The 22,410-nt window shown below is 46.2% G+C and overlaps 1 protein-coding gene across 10 annotated transcripts in view; it reads right to left on the bottom strand.

Annotated features, from left to right (window-relative positions):
- The window catches only part of CTCF (CCCTC-binding factor), a 39,588-nt gene extending 21,886 nt beyond the window's left edge, over window positions 1-17,702 (bottom strand). For 2 of the 10 annotated variants that reach the window (XM_054201172.1, XM_054201175.1), the window contains exons 1-2: window positions 17,614-17,701; window positions 9,005-9,117 (exon numbers count right to left, since the gene is read on the bottom strand). Coding sequence is in view for 4 of the 10 variants with exons in the window: in XM_054201169.1 (XP_054057144.1) it covers window positions 5,340-5,393 (54 nt within the window). In the remaining 6 variants the exon portion in view is untranslated. Of the gene's footprint in view, window positions 1-5,158; window positions 5,273-5,339; window positions 5,468-9,004; window positions 9,118-16,250; window positions 16,272-17,613 lie in introns of those variants that run through there. The other 8 variants (XM_054201169.1, XM_054201168.1, XM_054201170.1 and 5 more) reach the window with 8 other exon arrangements.
- Between the last annotated feature and the right edge of the window lie 4,708 nt (window positions 17,703-22,410).

The following is a 22,410-nucleotide window of genomic DNA, read 5'->3' as shown; positions in this document are numbered from 1 at the left end:
GTCAATAAGTTTTTGACATTCATAAAATAATGAAAATATCAGCAGCTACATTAGAGCAAGCAAAAAGCCCCAACCCTGCAATACGCTCAGACTTTGACACATCCCACTCCAAAATCATCATGGCTTTGACACTAACGGATTAGCCACTTATTAAAATTGATACAGAAGTGGAAATAAAGCATTATGTTACAACATGGGAGACTTAACATTTCTCCTGCATGTTCTGTGAACCTCTGAAAGCTGAAGAGAGGAATAAGCAAAAACCCCACCTAAGAGTCTACAGTTATGCAGTATTTCTGCCACTTAACACAAGAGAAAGATTTAAAAAAAAAACCAAAACCAACAAACCAAAACATTACACCAAACAGGGTTTCTAGACAAATGGGCATTTTTAAATTTTATTTTTCCCCTGCTTGCAGTCACTATGCATGTCTATGTAAGTATTTAAGGACATCAGCAGATGCAAAGTAACCACAGGAGTACTTGGCCGTTCTCCTTCCCCATCATGAAACAGCCACATCTTTCTTCTGAAACACCTTCCAACTAAGCACAGTCAAAAATAAGGCAGTTTAACAGGTAGGCACAGCCTTTCCATTGGCTCTTGTAGGCCTTCCCTGATAAAGAGATGAAGGCATTCATCTCATTCAAACACAAGGCATTACGTACAGCCTTTCCTAGCACTGCTCTTATTCACTATTAATTGCTCCCAATCTCCTGGGCATATCAGCAGTACCCCTAGATGAGCAACAAATCCAAAATATGAACAAGATGTATGTGCAACCCCTTCTCAAAGATCCCCTCTCGTGACTTAAAATCACGCCAATTCTTGTTCTCCACACAGTGTGGCACTAGAATCAAACAAATCCTGACGCAGTGGGGAAAGCGGTAGGAAGATGCTTGAAGAGCTCTATGTAAAGGCCATGCACCCCCAAGAAGAGTTTGTTAGTTTGGTCTCTGCGCTTCACAAACACGGCTGCAAAGCTGCTCAGCTCAAGGTGGTTCTAGAGGTAGTTCAGCCATGGCACTACACTCAAGAGAAGGCGCTCAGCTGGATCCAAACGGGCTTTTTCCTCTGTTTTTTCTTTTAAAAATAAACCTAGGAACACAAAACTACTTGACAAAGCCCACAGAACTTTAAGGAGCAGGTAGCATCCCATGAACAACTTGGGGCGGGATATTTTCATGGTGCTATCACATGCAAAACATGAAAGACTTACTACCAACAGCAGGAACTAGAAAGCTGGGATAAGTTTCTTTTATTAAGCGATTTTCTCATGCTGGAAACTTAAAGCTTTCATTTGCCTACTGCGTTAAAATTCCATATCCACTGGTTATTACTGCTATGCCCATCTCCAGCTGTTTCCTCATTTCCTCCCTGCCACTTACAAGACTGGCACTGAAAACAAAACAAAAAAAATAATCAAATATACTACCTCACGAACATTTATTACAGCTTTACATTAAAAAGGCAGTCTCATTAATCCACTGTTAAGCAAGTACTATGAGAAATATTTTAGCATCTTGGAGAGAGCAAGGAAAAGCAAACAACTTAGAACAGAGGAACAAACTTCATCGCGGGTTAATAAAGTGCTTTTTCTACGTATGAAAAGGGGCCTGTCAATGTGAAGCCCCAAGAAATATGTAAAAAAGCTACAGGAACGACAGCTGCAACTGCAAGCACATAGTTGTAGAAGGATGGTTTCCTTAAATACTGGCCCCGCAAAGGACTTGGATACAGAGAGCCAGTTTTGGCAGCGTTTGAAGTCCTGTTGGTGGTTACCTCACGCAGGTGCCCGTGCTGGAAGGCTGACCTCCCAAAACAGGGCAGGGAGAAGAGCACATTCTTCCAGAGTCATTCAAAGCTTTTAAGTGGATCCCTACACTAAATTACCATCTAGAGGAACCCACCTTTCTCCCCATTAACCAGACAGGAGAGCAGATTCTTAACTTGCATAATGGTTTCATAACCCCTGTAAGAGGAAAACACAGCCCTGCTGCCAAAAGAGCTGCTCTCACCTTTTCCCTTCCTTTGCATCGGTGGAATAATTCACTCACTGTCATGAACTCAATCGAGAACTAATTCCAGCTGAAAACTAATCCAGGGAAAACCAATTCATTATGTTAGAACACGTTCAGTTCCCGATCCGATTCCCCACACAAATGCTTGGGCAGACAGAGATACAGGAGCAGGTTAATAGCGCCAGGGCCACCTCAAGCAGCAGTTCCAGCTTAAAGCTCTACGCAAACCATAGCGCCAAGAACCTCGTACCCCAGAAGCTGGTGGCTACAGTGAGCTGGGTCCCTCCGCTCTGTGCCATCCTGCCATCCACCAAGTACACACTACAGCGAAATCGCTCTCTCCCAAGCATCCTGCAACCCTCTGGGTCACAGTCAGTTTGTGGGCGCCTTCCTGTTTAAACACAATAGCATTTAACCGTGATCAAACCCACACACTACTAATTCATTCAATTAGTTGTTAATAGCGAACCAAAGTTACCTTTTACTTCCACTTCCATGAAGGTAGCACACTTTGGGACAGATGTTATCAAAAGTCATCTTTATCTTTTACCCTTACGAGCTCCTAAGAGCACAGCCAAGCCATCTCCCCGGCTACAGGACATTCATTACCCACAGCTAGCTTGGCGGAGAATTAAAATCAAAATGCATCCCATGACATTTCTACAACTACCTCCAGCCTTTTTTTTTTTTCCTTTTGCTTTTTCTTTTTTTTTTTCCCCCTCTTTCTGTGACCTACAGAAGTAATCTTCCTAGTTGCCGCTCCTGCCCAGCGATCTTAGCAGAGCTCTTTCATTCATCATGTCTCATGAAATAATTCAAAAAGATGAGAACCTTCCGTCAGCACCGACCCTTACTTTGTAGTCAGCGAGCAGCACACACCTGTGGTTTTCTGCAGTTACTCAGGATAAATTTAACCTGTTACTTGGGTTCAAGAACTAATGGGAAGACACATGCAAGAGATGAAAGCAGAGCATATACACAGGGTTCCCCAGCAAAACAGAAGGAAACTCAATTCCGTATCTTTCCTCGGCTGTTTGTGGAACAAGCTCCCTCTTAATTCTTGCACCTGACAGCGGCAAAAGGCCCCAGAATCACAGCTCTTCCAGAAGTAACACTGTTAATTCTGCCATAACAAGCTGTAGCCTACAGCTGACAGGAAAGCAAAATACAGTCACGTCAACTGCCTGAAACTTGCATTGTGAATAATAATAATAGTTACAGACAACAAATCCCACACGTATTCAAGTCACTCGGGCTATAATCAACTTTGAACTTGACACAGTATGCCTTAAGAAGGCAGTCTGGTGGAAGCATTCCAGCTTTATTTCTGGAAGTACAATTTTTTTCCTCCTTGCTTTTCCTTTAGACGTGGAGAAGTTTTATTGAGAAGGCAGCAGGACAATTTCAGTAAATATTCTTATTCTTAAACCTTGTTCTATTCTTCCTTCATGTCTCCTTTCATTCCTATCTAACATTCTTTTAAATTTTAGTTTTCAGTTTTCCCTATTTCTTCCAATAACTGCTAGTGCAGTCTCACTAGATGACACTAGTTCTTTAGTCACACACAGATTTCTCTACTGAAAGTGGGGAAATGTGAATTAAACATTTCCATATCAACCTTTTTTTTTTTATAAATGTTTGCCTTTTTAAAATATTAAGAAAGACTTTCTATTTTGCTAACCTGACAGTTCATTTCAGTAGGACACACATGCAATTTTATCAGGTGTAAAATACAGAAAGGTTTACAATTTAAAAGTAGCAGTCACAGAGGAATTCACTTTCAGCTGAGGCGGGATCATAAAACTAATCAGTCCCTCCCCTTTACAGTTCTTCAGAATATACCAGTGATGAAGGAGCTCACAAAAGACCACTGGAATACTTGACGGTAATAAATTGAACAACAGAAAACTATTTCGGGTTAAAACAACCTGTAAAACCCATTACTACAAAAAGTGAAGTCTAATAGCATAGGCAGGTACTGGAAAAGGTTAATAGGTTTATCAACGAGTATTTGTAGTCATTTCCCCCCCCCCCCCCGATTAATTTAGGCTTTCATTTAGGCTGTTAGCAAAGTGCTAACAGTAAAAAAAAGGTGTTTCTGCAAGATCAGGCTGAGCAGAGCAGGATTCTTTGGCCATCTGATGCAGCATTGCATGATATCAAAACTACCACACCTGAAAAGAGACCAGCGCAACAAGTTTCATGGCATTCTGCAGACTTCATAATAAGCTACGAGTATTTGGATTTTGTTTTCCTCTAAGGCTTCACCTGGATGAACAAGTATCCAAGAAGAAATTTTTGGGGCACAGCTCTTCCTTTTATCTTTGCACAAGGACTCATTAATTAGCAATACTCGGCCTGGACAAGGGAATTCAGGCTTCAAATCAAGATGAGTGGAAGGCGCTCATCCCTGGGACAGTAGCACAGGTCCTACCCCCCCAAACAACAGCTGCCTGTGCAGTAACTATTAGTCACCTGAAAAATTACACCCTGCTGCATATGAGGAAAACTAAAGTCCGTGCTACTTAACTTAATGTCAGGCTGTCAAGTTCAGAGGTGTAGTCTACTGTTGTTGCAGCAGGGACAGGAAATTCCAGGAGAGTTTTGGAAACACCTATGGGAGGGAGAAGGGTGGTGGACAAGAGAGACTCACAGAGCCTAAATGAAGTCATTTTTGCTTTTGAATCACAGATCGCAGAAAAGTTAATCTGAATTAATAAAAGTTGGACCAGATGTAAACAGAATCAAACCCAGGTGAACCCCAGACAGTGGTCCTCACGCTAAAGTCTGAAGCATTTTAATCTATTTTATACGCACATCTAATTCCTTTGGACTCACGTTCCAAATATTCTCATACACCAAGCCTTAGAAGTGCCATTACCGTCAACCTTCAAAGCAGATGAAGCAAAAAGCAAATTCCCACAAAGGCACTTAACCTTGGAGGAAAAAAAAAATAATCCCTTTCCACCAGGAGTAAGGCCTTATTTTCAAACACGCTAACTCTGCCAGAGAAGCCATCCCTGCCTTTAAACTGCCCACTCGTTTCCACCCACAGCACCCCGACTATTCCTCACGTTAGCCCAAGCATTTTTAAGACGGCAGCTAACTGGTCAGGAAACTAATCCAGGCCAGAACTCACCCAGCCAAAAAGATACTTATTTCCATCCAGACCAGGTCTCTGGTGTGCCCCAAACACTCAGGCCAGCCAAAAGAGAAGCACGGCAAGAGGGTTCCTTCCAGCACAGCCTAAGCTTTAAGTGTTCAGGAAACTACTGCCTCAGCATGGAACACATACCACGCTTTAAAACCCCTTAATTTACATTTATGTTCTTGACGCTTCTGCACTTCTGCCTGGACTGATTTGTGCTCTTCATGCTGGTTATTCTTCATGCAGCTCTTGATGTCAGAACACACTCTGGAACAGAACAGATGAGTCGTACTAGTGAAACTACATAAAAGAGAAAGGGAAGAGAAGGGGGGGGAGAAAAAAAAGGTACTGTTTGAATGTTTAATGCTTGTTTAACAGAAAATGTGTAGTCCCACACCTCTAAGAAGAATAGCACTGATAACTGCTTGAGGACCCCTTCACTTAGCAAAAAATGCCTTAAACAAAACCAAAAGACTATTTTAATTGTCTTTAATACTTTTTACCAGGAAGAGTGAACTCATTTTTACAAACTCTTCTCTCTACCTCTTCTAAAACTCTTTGGCATTTACAGTTCTGACAACCTAACACCCTGTATGCCTCACGTCGAATTACGAGTGCAGTCTGACATTTTGGCGCCGGTTATGCCTACTTCACATGTCCTTTTCCTCCTGTGCCGCCGAATACCAAAGCACCACCCAAAAGGAGTTTTTATTGTTAAAGGGGTGTAAATTAGAGCAAGTATAACCCGTTACATTCTGTCAATGCAGCAAGTAACACTATCAACGAAGTAACAAAATCAGCTCTAACAGACTTCTAACCTTGTTACTGCGAGGAAGAACAGCCTGGGCTCCTTGAAGAGTTGTGAACCTAGCTTCATTACGCTACTCAATTAAGAGCTTAAAATAGTCACATATACAGAACGACAATATTTACAAGACAGCACATTATTTCTCATCCGTACCCCTTTTCAGTCCTCAAGGGGCATACATGCTAAAAACCCTGGGAACGGCAAGCAGCTCCGCAGGAGTCATTCTCAAGCGAGGCACATATTCCTGCTGCACTCACTGATGCGGGCCAAGCAGTGTTGAATTTCACACTAGTTCTACGCCCTTCGAATTTAAGTACTTCCCCCCCCACACCTCCCCCCTAGTTCTTCTGTCATTTCTTTAGTACAGGGCACTCAAGTCTGGGTTCTGCCTGCATTTTTTCCTTGGCAAGTCTATTTTTAATTGTTTATCAGCTTCAAAGAGCACTACCGATAAGAAGTTTGCTGGAGCTGTGGATGCTCAGTGATAACAAACTTTTTTAAAAGTGTTTGGAATTGATCTCTTCTCACTTAACACTTACTCTGTGAAAAAAAAAAAAAATCACATATGCTATATACATTGACCGACCAGAGAAGGGGATGCTCAGAGAATAACACGGGCTGTGCTCCACTGCGAAGGGCACATCAAACCGCTGACGCAAGCCGCATCCTTGCCAGGTTCTGTGCTGATGAGAGCTCACGCGCAGCAGTGGTAGGCATATAAAACAGTAGCTGCGTTTTTATTCCTGACTTGTAACCCCAGAGAAGACTGCTATTTCCTAAAACTTAAAAACTTGTAAATTAACACCGAAAAGACTTAAGAGCAAAGGACTTTTCCATTCAGAAGACACTTGATGCAAAGGGAACACCTCCCGCATGGAACTGTATCATCTCGGAAGTTTCGTCACCAGACAAAAACATACCAGGACTCTTCAACAGAGCACATCTAATTGAATGGAAGCATCCTTTTACCTACTGCTATTCTTTTATCCGAACTTTGGGCTTCCTGAAATTCTGAAATGAGAAATTGTTTTCTTCTAATTTTCAAAACCTAACCTTCTGCTTGGCAACTGACTTAACAGCAGAGAGATCTGTTTCAAATCAAGATTATACCCACCCTCTTAGTAGGGGAAGAGAGAAATAAAACAGCAATAATTGTTGCTCTTTTCCACACTACAGACAACACAAATTCAGGCCAGTTTACAGGGATGCCTGCAGAGTACAACTGATGGTGGGTTAATGAAAAGCACAGCCATCACCCTTCTCTTTTCACAAGGTATTGACTCCACAAGGAAACAGCTTCATGGAGGTTTAAAGCAAGCAACTCGGACATCGCTCGAGGAACATCAGCCTATTCAGGTACAACCCAAGGAGCAAAGTTTCCCAGCGCTGCATATTTCAAAATCGCAAGGCGTACTTGTTCCAATCCCCTCCATGGTAATGTCCCAGAGGGAAGAAAAGCCACTCCTATCTTCCTTTACTGGAAAGATAGCCTACTTCTGTTACGGTAACAAGCATATTTTCAGCTATTGAAAATACAACCCTAAACAACCTCATCTAACTTCAGAGCTGACCCTACATTAAGCCAGGGGTGGAACCAGGCTACCATAAGAACCATAGAATCACGGGATGGTTTGGGTTGGAAGGGACCTTAAAGCCCACCCAGTGCCACCCCCTGCCCTGGGCAGGGACACCTCCCACTACACCACGTTGCTCCAAGCCCCGTCCAGCCTGGCCTTGAACCCCTCCAGGGATGGGGCAGCCACAGCTTCTCTGGGCAACCTGGGCCAGGGGCTCACCACCCTCACAGCAAACAATTTCTGCCTCAGATCTCACCTAAATCTCCCCTCTTCCAGTTTGAAACTGTTACCCCTCGTCCTGTCACTACATGCCCTTGTAAAAAGTCCCTCCCCAGCTTTCTTGTAGGCCCCCTTCAGATACTGGAAAGCTGCTACAAGGTCTCCCCAGAGACAAGAAGTCCCTTCCAACCCGAACTATTTTACCATTCTCTGGCACTATATAAAATGAAGGATCTACTTAAACTTCAAATACAAAACAACGAAGTGTCATTCTTGGCAATCTACTAGCAACGTGCACTTTTGGAGAAATGGACGTACAAAGCTACCTAGAATTTAATTTACGAGAACAGCATTAGAAAAGCACAGGTTTAGTGTTTCATTGTTTAGGAGAGAAAAACCCACATGTGATATGAAGTCAGAGAGGGGCTACACAAAGACCAACATCAGACAAGACTCCTATATGAAATTCAGACAAAAAAGGTGGACACAGTACTGACAAGCAACCTCCCTACTGTTTTTTCTTAATTTGCAGGAGAAAACTCAGGACAACAATGAGTAAATCCAAACTAATAAAAAAAAAATCTGTCTTTGAAGAAAGGAGGACTACCACATGCTCTTTTCTTCAGAACCTTAACAAAAGGCTGTATCTCAGGTGCCAGAAGGTGGCTGAAAAAGCTCCCTGGCTGCCAGCACAGGACAACCCATTTGAAAAGGCAGCTCTGGGACAAGAACAAACGGTAAAACATCGTATCGACCAGCAACTGCACTGGGTCAAGTACTTCTAACCGGGGAGAGACAGACTGATAACACAGCAGGACAAACATTCAGTGCTGTCTCCCTGCTTTGAATCTTGTGGAGCTGGAGAAAACATCCCTAAGGATTTGTTTGCACAAGCCACTCAAAGCAGATGTCTCCAAAACCATTACAGATGTCATGTCAGACAAGTCTGACATCTGAATATTTGATATTCTGCTCCATCACACTGTCACGGAAGCTGCCAAATTCTTCTTCATGTAGGTCAAAATGCTGGTAGAACAGGGAAAGGACACAGCTGCTTCAACAGGACAAAACTATTTCCATACTCACTACAGGAGCCAAGTATAAACTACTCTGAGCTCATATAATGCTCCAGTAGCTCAGAGCAGTAGGAGTCAACAGCAGCCATTCCTGAGCAGGAAGGAGAGGAGTGCGTTAATATGGAAGGCAGGCAAAGATCAAGTAATCAATAAGTACCTTTTGAGTATTCAGTATTGCCACAGGAAGCGATAAATCTCTCTTCAAAGATCAGAAATGGCAGTCAGTTATATACTCAGCAGGAATGCTGGATAACACTAACTTCTTCCATCCTCCAAAAAGAAAAGAAAAAAGGTTTTAATAATCTGATAAGATTTGACTGAAAGTACTACCCTTCAAGAATTTGATTTTTTTTTCCCCCAATCTGTAATCTGAAAACTCCTGAAGTGAGGGAGAATTAAAGGGTTCTCTCGCAGTACATACTGGGAGAACAAAACTAAAGTTTATATTGCACCTCCACTGCAAACAGTTTAGCACATAGCAGAAGGCTCCTGTTTTAAAACGTAGTATTGTTACATTTATGTCAAGTACCAGGGGGGGCATTTTTAATTTAGCAGCATTTCCTGCTTTCATTTTAAACCTCTGGATGTTAGAGGTGGTTTCAAGGAAAGAGCTTTGCAAATTGAATACAAGGAGACAGAAAAAAAACACACAAGAAGGTGAAGTAATTGGCCAAAAATCACTACTGGTTCCACAGCGGTGAAAAGCTCTTCCAGGAGCCAGTCCAGAGCAACGAGGTCTCTTTCATCATTGAACAATGGGAGAATTCAATTCCCTTGACAGTGATTTTAAACATACGGCAAAGTTTACTGCTCTATTCCAAAAGGGTAAAAAATGTTTACAAATATCCAAATGTTGCCATTAGTACTTGTGGTCTCAACTACCTTTTCAGAAAGCCTCTACTTACCCCAAAATATTTTAAGGTATGGTTCCACAAAGGCTTAAATCAAACTGAGGGCCGCAGTTTTTCCCACATCCACTTATATCTAGTTGCCCCCCACCTTTTATTTGGGACACGGCCACACACAGGAAGCAAATTCAGCTGAGCAACTCGCTGCCTGGTGACGCAATTGCCAGCACACAAGTGGAAGGAGATGAGGTCACAACAGTCCCGATGCAAGCCAACTTGATTTTCCAGGGAAACCATAGCTTTTACTTTCCTAAATGCTTTGCTCCTATTCCCAACGTAACAAGAGCCGTACATTCACTTGTATAGCTTTTATACAAGTTGGGGATAAAAAAGAAATTCCTTTCTCCAATGGTAACTAAAAAAAAAATGCCCTGCAAGGACAGATCAGTGTCCACCTAGTCCAGCAGTCCGTCTCCAAAAGCTCAGGCAGGAAAGGTGGCATAGGGAGAGCAGTGTCAGTCATGTCTGTGGTTTACCACCCTCATCCCAGCACCCAGCCATCAGATTAGGGATCTTAGTACTCTGGACCTGCTGATCCCTTTCCGAACCTCCAGTGTCTCCACAGTCTCTTACCAAAACAGGTTTTCTATCCGTAGTGGTGTATTTTCCACGTTTCTTCCTCCTACATGTTACAGGCTCACCACAAAACTCACTGCATCTACCTAAAAACCTGGCCTTGTGCGAGTGCTCGGAGCCACGCCACAGAATAGCAATCCCGCTGGCCACAGATGGAATTTCTGCAGAGAACACAAGCGGCAGCAGCAGAGCGACCCTATTCACCTTCTGACAAACAGCCAGGAGAAACCAGACTTGCCAAACTCAAGCATCAGGTGCTTCTGTTGAAATTACCATCCAGAGGAGCACGTGGGTTATATGCAAGTCAGCTCTGCAGCTGAGAGGGTTCTCGAGCTTACAGTTCTCCCTTCCCACCTTTTTAACACATGTAATACTCAAAAAGCGCTTTTAGCTTTCAGCAATCTCCACCTAGACACGCTTAGTCCACCATCAGGCTACTCACTGTAACATTCTGGAGAGCTCAGAAAGTGTCAAGCACTTTGTGTCAAGCCTCCACAAACGATGCGTTATCATAGCTTAAAATTATTAAGTGCTGTTTACTCCTCCTTCCACGGCTTTACTCTCCCTAGTTTCCTTCCCGATTAATTCAGTATTTTACTCAGCATCCACTTTAAAACGAGGATCACTGCATATAAAATAATTTCACACATCACATAAATGCACTATATAAAATATGACTGAATAAATAATTTTAGCTAACAAATTAAAAAAATAGTGTTGCAAAGCTATATTTTCTGAAATGGACGCGATAAAAATCACCTTGCTTCCCCCTGACTGAGCATTTCCCATGCTAGGAACCGGGAAGGAAGGACCCCTTTAGTGACAGAGGTTCAGGGCTGGCTGGAGAACAGCTCTGCCAACAAGGTCCTGGAGCTACTTGGTAGAGAAGAAGCTGAAGAGGAGCCAGCAGTGTGCCCTGGCAGCAGAGCAGAAACGTCTGTCGTACCAGCAGCTTACTAAAGCTACAGCCACAGATAAGGATTTTTTACAGTGACAAAATTTGGACTAAAATATATGGGACACTACTTTGACGCACCTCCAACATATATCTCATACCTGCTTAGTTTCTCCTCTTCAGAAAAGTTTACTGGCTTGACCATGATGTAGATTTCTAAGGAAAAGTCCTAAACCTATCTCTATTCAAAAATAGACAGTGAGAGACAACAGCTGGTGAAAGAAGGAGCTGCTCCCCACCTTTTTTCTTTGGCATGATCACCAAGTCTGACCTCCTGTGACTTACAGATCTCTAAACGTACATGAAACAAAGGAAGTTCAGTACTTTGCAGCTGGCTGAAATAATTTCCAGAATTTTTTTTCCACAATCTTGATTCAAAGACATTAAGAAATGAAGAAATACACGATTGCTCTTTGTATCATAATCCAATGATTAATCACCTTCACTGTGAAAAACTTAGGCTTTTAATTTGAACTTATCTGGCTAGAAATTCTTGTTGTGTTTGTCAGCGAGATTGGAAAAAGCTCACTAATATCCACTGTTATCTTGCTAGGGAGATATCTGAGGACTCCAAGTCACCTCTCAGTTTTGCCAAGAAGCTGCACAGTAAACTCTTAACACTTCACTGCATGGCATTACTTCTTAGCTCTGTCAGATTGGAGACAAACCCCCCTCAGAGACAGTAATTTTTTTGTTTGTTTTTTTTAAGTGCTCATGCCAGAACCATACATAGTGGTTTGGTAATGACTTCATCCCTCACAGGCAACATCATACCTCTGCTCATTCCATTAATGCGCTTGAGAATTACCTTAGCTTCTTTGTCACAGCATCACCTTGGAAACCCACGTTTAAGCTGTTTATCCACTATAACTCCAAAATGCAGTTCAGCCACTGCTTTCTAGGATACCACGTGCCTTGATTTAAATTCAGCTGGATTGCCTTGCTCCCAGGTGTACAGCTTTCCGTCAGCAGCCTCAGCACACACATATGCATGGATCTACCTCACCTGACAATCATGATGGCTGCCTATTTGCCTTTCCAAGAACCACAACTTTATCGTGCAAAAGTTTTAAATCAACAGACATCTTGCACCAACAAAATCAGTAATGAAAACAAACTGTGACAAGCAATTACCAGTTTTTGCTGAACATGCATGGAAACTATTCAGTCTTCTACACCCCATGACTATTCCTGAGCGGAACGGCATCAAGTATTAAATTTTATACTCTGTAAGGTCCTCAACATCAAGAGAGATACCTTTAATAAACTCAAATAATAAATTCAACAAGCTTTAGTTTCCTTAATACCTTATTTACTAGGGTTAATTACATTCTTTTCTCTCCTTATTCACTAAATTCTGTACTAAGAATAAACGGATGAGCTGGTAATAATGTAAACTATACATGTATTAACACCACGCAGTGCTGGTCAAATACCCGCGGTAGCCAGGTGTCTCTGCACAGTGCTACATTACTTGCTGCCATGTTGATCCACTCCACCACCTTTTAATATGGATACAACAGCATTTCTCTGACCTCCTGGAATTTCCCTAGTGTTCCAAAGTTCACCAACTATACAATATTCCTTCCATTACTACAGCTAGGGATATTCCAGTGCTAAAAGTGGAAAAAAAAAAATACACTGGCCAAGGCAAACCTCTCTCTCACCTCCCAAAGTACTTTGGTGGCAATTTTTTGGAGGTGTTTTATGTTTTGTCTTGTGTTGGTTGTTTTTTTTTTTTTCTTTTGGTTAAAAAAAAAAAAAAACCAACAAAAAAACACCCAATAGAGAAATTTCAGAAGCTTTCAGAACAGCTACCTAATTCTAAATACCTGAAAGATTATAACCTGATAAAGATAAATGACCTGAAATAAGGATTCCTTTGACATCTCAATTAAGACAAGTAATATTCTTTATATAGCTGGACCAAGCTACTTTCTCCTCTACTTTACAGATAGCTACTTTACCTGCTGATGTTTGAGATATACAAGCTTCTAATCATGATGCATATTAATAAAGACAAGGGTGCATTTTACACTCCAACCAATCTGTGATTTGGCTTCTGTTTAGTTAGAAATTGACAAGTTCAATGATGTCAACTGAAATTTTTAGATTCTGGGAAAAAAGAGAGAGGTAAAATACGATTCTCAGTATAAGCTGAACTTAGTTCACAGTCTCCTTACTCAGCCTTTACCTTTGAGTGAAGCTTTTCAATGAAACCCATGAAGCTTTAGAAACGTCACGGGTTTGTTTCTATTGCAGACACTGAGAGTTGACTGACAAAACAATATGTATTTGGGCATACTACCTGAACTATGGGGCGTAAAGAAAATACCCTGTTGCATAGCCAGCTTCACTGCTACCAGTACAGTAGCCCTCCCCTGTCCTACCTAGTCACCACATCCTAACTGACCACTGCACTTTTTGCGCTTTTAAACTCTTTTAAACACACCTGGCCTCACCTCTGAATATCCACTCCCATACAGCACACTGAAATCCTCATGTAGGTGACGGTAAAGAGTGGGAGGGCTGGTACTGAAGGGTCTCTAAAACCAAACCTTCACATGGGAAATGCAACTGTAAACATCTATAACTCACAACTTAACCTGTAGGAATCATTAAAAGTATAATTTTTCAGGAATCCATTCTATCACAGATCTTCCCTAAGTAACACACGTTAACCGCGCCGTTCTTGACAGCTGTCTCTGTACTACTTCTGCATTTTCACCTGTTAAGAACCATATTGGAAAGACATTAAGACTTGATAGTTTCCAAGTTTTTATAACACTAAATGAGGGAAACTTCACTTTAGCTTTAATTAGACACCGAAATTGAGTTGTTCAGTTACCTGAGTGTTAATATGACCTGAAACATAAGAGTCCCTACCCACCTCATGTTTATTCTACTCTTCTTTTCAAGGTTATTTTTGTTAATCAGAAAATACTGAGATCACTCAGGTGAGCAGCTATTTAGTTTTCTTATTAAGTATCTATCTAGAGTAAGCATATCATTTAATTCCTGAAGAACGATGGACCATCGGAGAGAAGTGGGGGGAGCTGCAGAACAGGGTGCTTCAAATTCAAATATCCTGCAGTACAAAAAAAGCACCACCTTTAGTTACAGAAAGGACAGGACAAAGATTCTTTCTAAGTTTCAGAAAAAAATCTGAAAAAAACAAATGCCATGTTCCGAACCATTTTTATGAGCAGTAAATACAAGCTTTGAACAAAAAAAGGAAGTTTCCCGGATCTCTGTGCGTCCCTAAGACCACGTAGCGTTGCAGAGCAGCAGAGCTTGATGCTGTATTGAAACATCAAGGTTTAGTACAACAAAGACTGAACTGGGCATCTGAACTAGAGCCAAACGGATGAGCAGAGGTTTAAAGTTAAGTAAACAAAATCAGTACAGTTCAGTAAGTTAACACAAACAAAACAACCACCAAATCAAAGCTTTGGTTTCCTTCAGCTCCACTGTGGAAGCTGAAGACCAGCAGTTCAGCCAGCGTGCGCCTTCTTCACATGTGCAGGTAGCCACGGCGGCTGTTCTTTATTACACATATTTCTCGAGCAAGTATAAGCAATATTTGTGACCCTAATGCTCTACTACTCCCTCAAGCATTCCCTCACTGGTAAAGATGAGGTAAGAGAAGTAAGACTTGCCAGGATGGGTGAATTAAGGAGTTTTTATGCAAATATAATCAATATATGTAATATATCTGAAATAGCTAACATACAAAAAAGCATTCAGACAGATGGGAAGTGCTATCCAGAGGTCAGAGCTCAACACTGCTTGCTGTTCACAAGTGATGAAGAATCTGCCAAAGTACGAGCGATAAGGGCAAGGAACAGGCTGGCTCTTCTCAGAGAGCAGATAAGCCTAATAACGCCCAATATCCAACTTCCAAAAATCTTCATTAGAAAAGGAGGGAGTTCTTGGACATGAAGTACTAAGGGGAAGTGAAGAAATTAAGTTCCGGAGTAGGCTCTATACAGAAATTCCTAAGTAAGTAATCACATATAATTAAATTTTTTTCAGGTAAATGCTGAATAAACACAAGAATAACGCAGGTCTGCTTCTGGCATTTTCAAGGCAATGGCACTGCATCAGGCAGGTATCAACCTGCAACCGCAAGAGCTGGTAATGATACACACAAATTAACTACGGTTCATATTCAAGATACAGCCTGCTAATACGAAAAGCACTTCTTGAAATAGCTCGCTCCCTGTTGTGCTGCAGGCAGGAGTTCCCAGCAAACTTAACACTGTAGCGACAGCTCCCCCAGCTCTGTCCGAACTGGACGAGACTCACTGCATTATTTCAGCCGTAAGGCCGCTTGAGGCTAAAGGAACTTAATTTGTGCACCTTTTGCTCCGGCATTACTCCTCAGAAATATCCACAAAGTCTCAAGAGTGTTAATGGAGCCTTTCTGTGCATCCTAATAACCTTCCTCATGTATACTATAAGTATAGAGGACATTAAAATCGAGCTAACCCTACACATCCAGAAGAAAAGCAAAACAGAAGTAAGAAAATCTATCAACCTAAAGAAAAAAGAAAGCATTACTTTGCTGGTATGCTCAAATTTCTCCTTCCTTCAGTCCTAATGATGTCTCCCGTACTAACGTAAAATGCTAGGCATGGTTAAGAACTACAGCTTGAATACAATACGGAGCTATTTCTTATACCCAACAGACTCCTGCAAATTCAACAGGCTCTGCACAAGCAGAATAAACCGGAGAAGTCGAGAAAATATTTACACGCTTCCTCCACTGAAACAAAAAAATACACACACTGGAAGTGCTAAACAGTGTTTCAGATGCTTCTAATAACACCTCTGGAGTTTATTACCAGGATTCAATAACTGGCAGGAGGTGAGGAACGGCCATGCATTTATTTAGGGGGGGAAGACTGGGTAAAAAAAAAAAAAATAGGAAGTCACAAACAGGAAAGCGAGCTCATTCTCACCAGCAGGCAAGTCCTGAGGATTACACTGAAGAGAAAAGGATGCGTACAGCGTGACAAACCCCCTGTGCCGAAGTCGTTTCACAAAGCTAAGGCGAGGCCAAACCAGACAGGTTTTAGCGAAGAAATTTAAAGTTGACGTAGAAAACAAAACGCGAAGCGTGTGGACGCAGAGCGCGTGCGATTTCCTCCCGCCCCCCCCCCCCAAAAAAAAAAAAAATATGGGGTTTTGTGCTTCGAACCCATGCAAGGGAGGGAATAAAACGGTAGTTTGGGATGGGCTCTGGGGCGATGGGCTTTGGATGCGTGATGAGCTCCGGAGGGACGACGGGCTCGGACCCCCGAGGCTGCCGAGGAGGGAGGGAGGGAGGGGAGGGCGACCCGGGCCAAGTGGAAGTGCCACAACTTGTCGCCGGGTGGGTGGCCAGCCCTGGCTACCGACCACGCCGCGGGGGCGAGGAGGTGGGGGTGTGGGGAGGGGGGGAAGCACCGTCTCTCCGGGAGCGGCGGCGGGGGGGGGTGGTAGGGAGATGGAGATGGGGGGGGGAGGTTGGCTACCGGGCATCGCGGCGAGAGCGGGCGCCCCCCAGCCGTGCCCGCCTCCCGGTGCTGCATGGCGCTGCTCAGCCTGCCTTGCAGAGGGAGCTCGAGTCCCGCTCTGCGCCTCGCAGGCGCCTCTCACTCCGCAGCACACGCCAGCGCAGCGAGGCGGCGGCCGGCAGGAGCGGGGCTCGGGGTGGAGGGGGCGGGGGGGGGGGGGAGGGGGGGTGGAAGGACGGACACGGGGACCGGGACACACGCAGTCACCGCCACCACGGTCACGGAAAGCGGCCGGACACGCAGGGACGCAGCGGGCGGAGGGCGGCGGGCCGAGCCCCGCAGAGGTTCGCACGAAGGCGGCGGGGGAAGGCGGAGGTGGGGGCGGGGGGGGGGGGGGGAAGCGGCGGCGGGTGGGGAGCGGAGCGGGCCCGGCTCGGCGGGGCGGGGAAGGCGGGGGAGGGGAGGAGGAAGGGACGGGAAGGGAAAGGGAGGGGGGGGGGGTTTGCCGGCGGCTGGCGTGGCGGGGAGGGGGCGGTAATCAGCCCCGGTGGGGCGGCGGAGGAGACAAAGGAAAAGAAAATGGAGTCCGGGCCGGGCGGCCGGGGCCGAGCCGGGCCTCCCTTCCCCGCCGGAGCCCAGCGCCGCGCTGTGGGGAATGGCGGCGGTGGCAGGCAGAGCGCCGGCCGCGCTGGGGGAACGATAGAGGGAGACAAAGCCCCCCTGCTTCCCCGGCGGCGGCCGCTGCGGGGCCCCAGCCGAACCGGAGCCCCATCGTGACACCTAGAGGCCGGAGAAAGCGACTGCAAACCCCCCGTCCACCGCTTACCTGCGCCCGCGCCCCGCCGAGCCTCCCTCCGGCCGCCGGGCTCCCGCCGCCGCCCCGCGCCGCCCACGGGCCCCGCGGAGCCGCCGCGCCCCGCACGCCCCACCGCGGCCGCCGCCAGCGCCCGGCACCCGCCCGCGGTTTAATCGCTCCACAGTCGCTTCGGACACAAAATGGCGGCGGGCGGGGCGGAGTGCGCATGCGCCAGCGCGGCTGCCGCGGCCGCCGGCCGGAGCGGGGGGGGGTGGGAGGAGGGAGGGAGGGAAGCGGCCGCGCGGGGCAGGATGGGAGCGGCGAGGAGAGGAGGGGGTGTGGGGGGGAGCGTGAATCGCGCGCCAACTTCAAACGCGTGCGTGCGTGCGTGCGTCACGCGGTGCTGAGGGCGGGGCGGGGGTGGGAGGCTCCGCCGCGCACCGGCCGCCCCTCAGGGGAGACTGGGAGGGGTGTGGGGCCCCGCGGTGCCGCTCTGCCTCCCCAACGCCTGGAGCCCGCGCCCCGCCGGCTCTGAGGGCTCCGCTGCCCTGTTACCGGCACCCCGAGCCCCAGGTGCCCTCTAATACCCCCGCCCCCGGCTCTGCGCGCCTCTCCTAAGCTTCGTGTAACCTAAAACTACCCCCTTCACCTCAGCGAAACTTTCACCAGGGCGGGAGGATCTAGGGGAGGGACATCCTGAGGAGAACAAGCTAAAATCTACACTGAAATGTGTGTCTGCCTCTGTGCTGAGGTGGGGTGCACCGGTTGAGAGACCACAGCTTTTCTTAAGGTGGAAGAGGAGTCAGTACTGTCATGATTTAATCAGTAGGAAAGTTGTTAAGGCAGTTTTATAAACACCAACAAGTTACTGGGATTAGGTGGTATTGGCCTGGTGGTTTTCAAGGACCGTGGGCACGCCAAGCTCGTAATCGAGTGGGACAAACTACTCGAGTCGGCTCCGGCGCTGCAGGAATGGTGGATGCGCTGCCAGGTCATTCCGTAGGGAGCTGCTAGGGAAGTTAACGAGGTTGGGGCCTGCCCATAAGGAATTAGGTACCACAGCTTTCTCCCCCACCCCTGAAAGGTGGAAACAGCCCTGTCAGCTGTAGTGAGATGCCCGAATTTGTATTCGCAAGCACAGGGGGCTCTCCCGGCTTTCATTTTCCGCAGTTTCCTGTGTTGCTGCGTCTTCTGGGTTTAACATACTTTCTCATCTGCAGCGGCGTTCTTGCAGGCCCGTAGCTGAGCGACAGGCAAGCTGAGAGGAGGGGAGAACTGTAGGAGCTCGTGCTGCATCCTCCTGTGCGTGTTCTTACCATAAAAACATGTGAAATGGAGCTAAAGTAATGGGTTAAAATATTAATAGTTCGAAAATAAGATGCATTGGAAGGAAGCTGCGTTTTTTGCTCTTTTTACTCGCCTGTCAATCTCTGGAGGGGAATTCAGAGAGAAGACTAAATGTAAAGAAACCTCAATGCAAACCCGCACTGGTGGGACTAAAGAGTTATAATGCTGTTGAAACTGATAGTAAAAATCTTGCCCCAAATTTTCGCCTCTTGAGTTGTCACGGCGGGGCAGAGTAAAAGCTGTTCAACAGCCGAGGCTTTACCCCAGCCTGCTTAGCAAGTGGCAAAACCATCAGACAAACGTGGGGTACATTAACGTGCGTAAACTGTGCGCTTAAATCCTCGTCTGAATAATGCTGATGTCTCCTTGAGCTGTGTGGTGGTGGGGGGAGAAGGGTCGGGCAGGCTGCTGCTCTGCGAGGGGGGAGTTTGGCGGAGGGGTGGTGGGCAGTGAGAAGATCAGCTCCTGACCCTGCAGGTTCCTCCTGCCTAAGCTCTCCCCGTCCTCACGAAGAAGCAGAACGCCGGTGGCAGTGTCGTGGGCAGCGTTGTGAGCACCGATACTCCTTTCGGGGCTGTTGACAACCGAGACCGAGTTGCCTCCTGAGGATTATGACACCGAGCTGAGTCCATTAATTCGTTGCAGCGGGGGAAATGTAGCTTACTGAGCAGCCAGAGGGGAGGAGCTGTGTTGAGTCACAAGGATGTAGCTCTGTTTCTTCAGGCTTGGCTGAAGGAGAAAAAATTTAGTTACAAAGCAATGGCAAAAAGTGACCACTAATTAAAAGGTGACGGGGTGTAGCCCACAAACCACGACCTCTGGGGTCTTCATTGCATGAGAAACATGAATCGTAGGAACAGAATATCCGGAGCTGGAAGGAACCCATGAGGATCTTTGAGTCCAGCTCCTCTTAGACTATCAAAAGCTTTGCTAAAATCCCCCAAAACTCACATCCTTTGCCTTCCTTTTGTCCACTAGACCGGTAGCCTTGTCGTAAAAGGAAATTAAGTCAGTAAGGCATGAAGAATCTGCTAAGAACATTTCTGGGGAATTGAGATTCTGTAGTGTGAATTTTTTTGAAGTCATTTACACTTACTCTAAGCTGTCAAACCATCAATTCTTGTGTTGTAATTTTGGGGAGAACAGCTTGTGTTTCGTGTGTAGCCATGAATCCTGCTTTAGGCTCAAAACTTAGTTCAGGGCACGAATCAAAGCGCTGGCTCTATGCAAAATCGCTTCTTACGCTCCTTTGAATACTCACCCGGGGCTGGGAGTAAATGAGTGCTAATGATCCCTCTGCCTTTTGTTTGTAGCCGTGCAATGACAAAGGGTTGCTCGTCATCTTTTGTAATAGAAATGTCTCTGCTCAGGAAAGAGAAGTTGTCCTGGCAAACACCTATTCCTGGACTTCTCCTGCCAGAAGTGTCCCAGACCATCTGTCAGCGTGTGCTATAGATCTTGGGTTTCTCACTTGGAGGCGCTTTTGAGCCGATTTCCAGAGGATTCAAGCCCGCAGCTTCAGTCCTAATTGTGGGTGCTCCTGAAAATCAGCCTCCAAGCCTGTCCAAATTAAGACACCCAGAGGCAGATGCTCCTTCTAGAGAACTTGCCTGAGCGGGGCCTTTCCCAGAAGAGCAGCAGAAGAGCTCATGATGCTGAGGAGCTCCTGACCGCCTTGCCCAGACCCTGGGTGAGCTCACCCTCCTCGTTCCCTGCTCTTATGAGCTCCGTGGTTCCATCACCTTCCCGCTGTACAATCCCTGAGCAAGGAGTCGCCACCCCTCTCCTCGCTCAACTCTCAGGAAGGTGGTAGGCGAGTTTGAGAGCCAGGACTAAATTCAGTTTTGGAGACTGCCTGGAGCACACTTTGGGCTCTGCGTGAAATGAGGCCCCAGCTGCCACCCAAGGAGTGGTCCTTGGAGAACGAGCCCGCGTGTGTGTGCCTGACAGCCCTGCGAGGAACGTGTCCGTGATCATGAGCATGTGGTTCCACACGGACTGCTTAGCCGTTCAAATCATTTCTCCGTGCCCTAGTGAATGCCTTGGAAACCTGACTTCATACAAGCCTGGGATAAAGCGAGAGGTCCGACTTTGAGGCCAAACTACAGCCCCCTAAAAATGACTTGGCATCAAGATTTGAGTCATTTCTTACACAGGAGGGATGATGGGAGCTTGTGACACTCCAAAGTGGCAGCGTCTGCTTGGGGTCGTGCTGGCTGGTGGGTGCGCTTGGTGTCACAGCCTGGGCAGCTGCACCGACGTCGTCCAAGAGGAGGGTTCATTGGCTGATCGGTTATTTCATGCTGATGACCTGCAGGGGCTCCTCAGGACGCTACCCTGAGACCAGCAGGTAAAAACTGATGCTGCAAAGTGCTCCAGAATCCACACGCACCCCTTTAATTAAAAGGAAAACAGCAGTAAATGGGGAAAGGAACGTTTTTCCAAAGCCAGACCACGTGGATAATGTAACCGTGACACAGACACCCTCCCACGGGCTGCAGCTCCTACAAGAAAAGCAAGTAGCTGCTGAGCACAAGCACGTCTGTACGAGAGGGAGATGTTTTAAGCGCTGACACAGATTTGGCTGACAAACGTGGTGCTGGCAGGCTGTCTCCTTTGAAATCGCAAATGCGTTGCCACAAAATGCGCTCTGCGGTGCTGCCTCGGTCCCTGTGTGCTGTGAGAGCGGCTTCCAGGGAGTTCATCCCACGGAGCCGTTCCTGTGCAAGGGCTGGAGGAGATGTTAAGTCCCGGAGGGAAAAGCTGAGTCCCCTGCCTCCTTTCAAACAGCTGGCTCTTGTGATGGTTGTCCTGCTCCTCCCCAGCCCTTAGATTAAAAAAAAAACCAACAAAACCAAGCAGGATGCAAACTGCAGTGGAGGTTTTAAATGAGTGGTGTCCAAAAAAACACGACTTTTTTTTTTTTAAGTTTATTCCAGTTAAAATGGCAATCCTGGAATTCCAGGTGGCCCGGCAGTGTCCGTGGGGCAGAGGTCTTTGGTGATGCTGGCGTTCAGAGCAAGGGGCTGGGCAATAGATTCCTAAATTAATCTGTTTGGGTTTGGTTTTTTTTCCCCAGATATTCTTAAAGCCACATAAATAATGAGAGTATTTCTTGCAGTTCCAGGAGCAGAGTAATTTTTTTCCTGGCCTGCAGCTCCCTGCCTGCCCTGACAGATGCCTGCTTTCCTCCTCCCATCTCTCTACAGCCAAGGTGGAGCTTATCTTGGAAGGTGGGATTGCGCTGCAGGGACGGGGCTAAGTTTCGTCAGGGCAAGGAGGACACCCGTGGAGGTGAGTGAATTGAATTTGTGGCTCTGGCCACTGGGCTGGTTTTATTTCCAGGAGTCATTCGGGGGTGGTGGGGGTGGAAAAGAAACCAAACCAACCATATAAGATGTCTGGGCCACTTTCCACCCCTCGGGTGCTCTTGTCCACAGTTGTGCGTGCCAGCTGGGGCCCACATCTCCTGCTGCCTAC

This window comes from Rissa tridactyla, chromosome 4, assembly GCF_028500815.1.
Source record: "Rissa tridactyla isolate bRisTri1 chromosome 4, bRisTri1.patW.cur.20221130, whole genome shotgun sequence".
NCBI lineage: Eukaryota > Metazoa > Chordata > Aves > Charadriiformes > Laridae > Rissa > Rissa tridactyla.
This window is presented reverse-complemented; position numbering and strand designations above follow the sequence as displayed.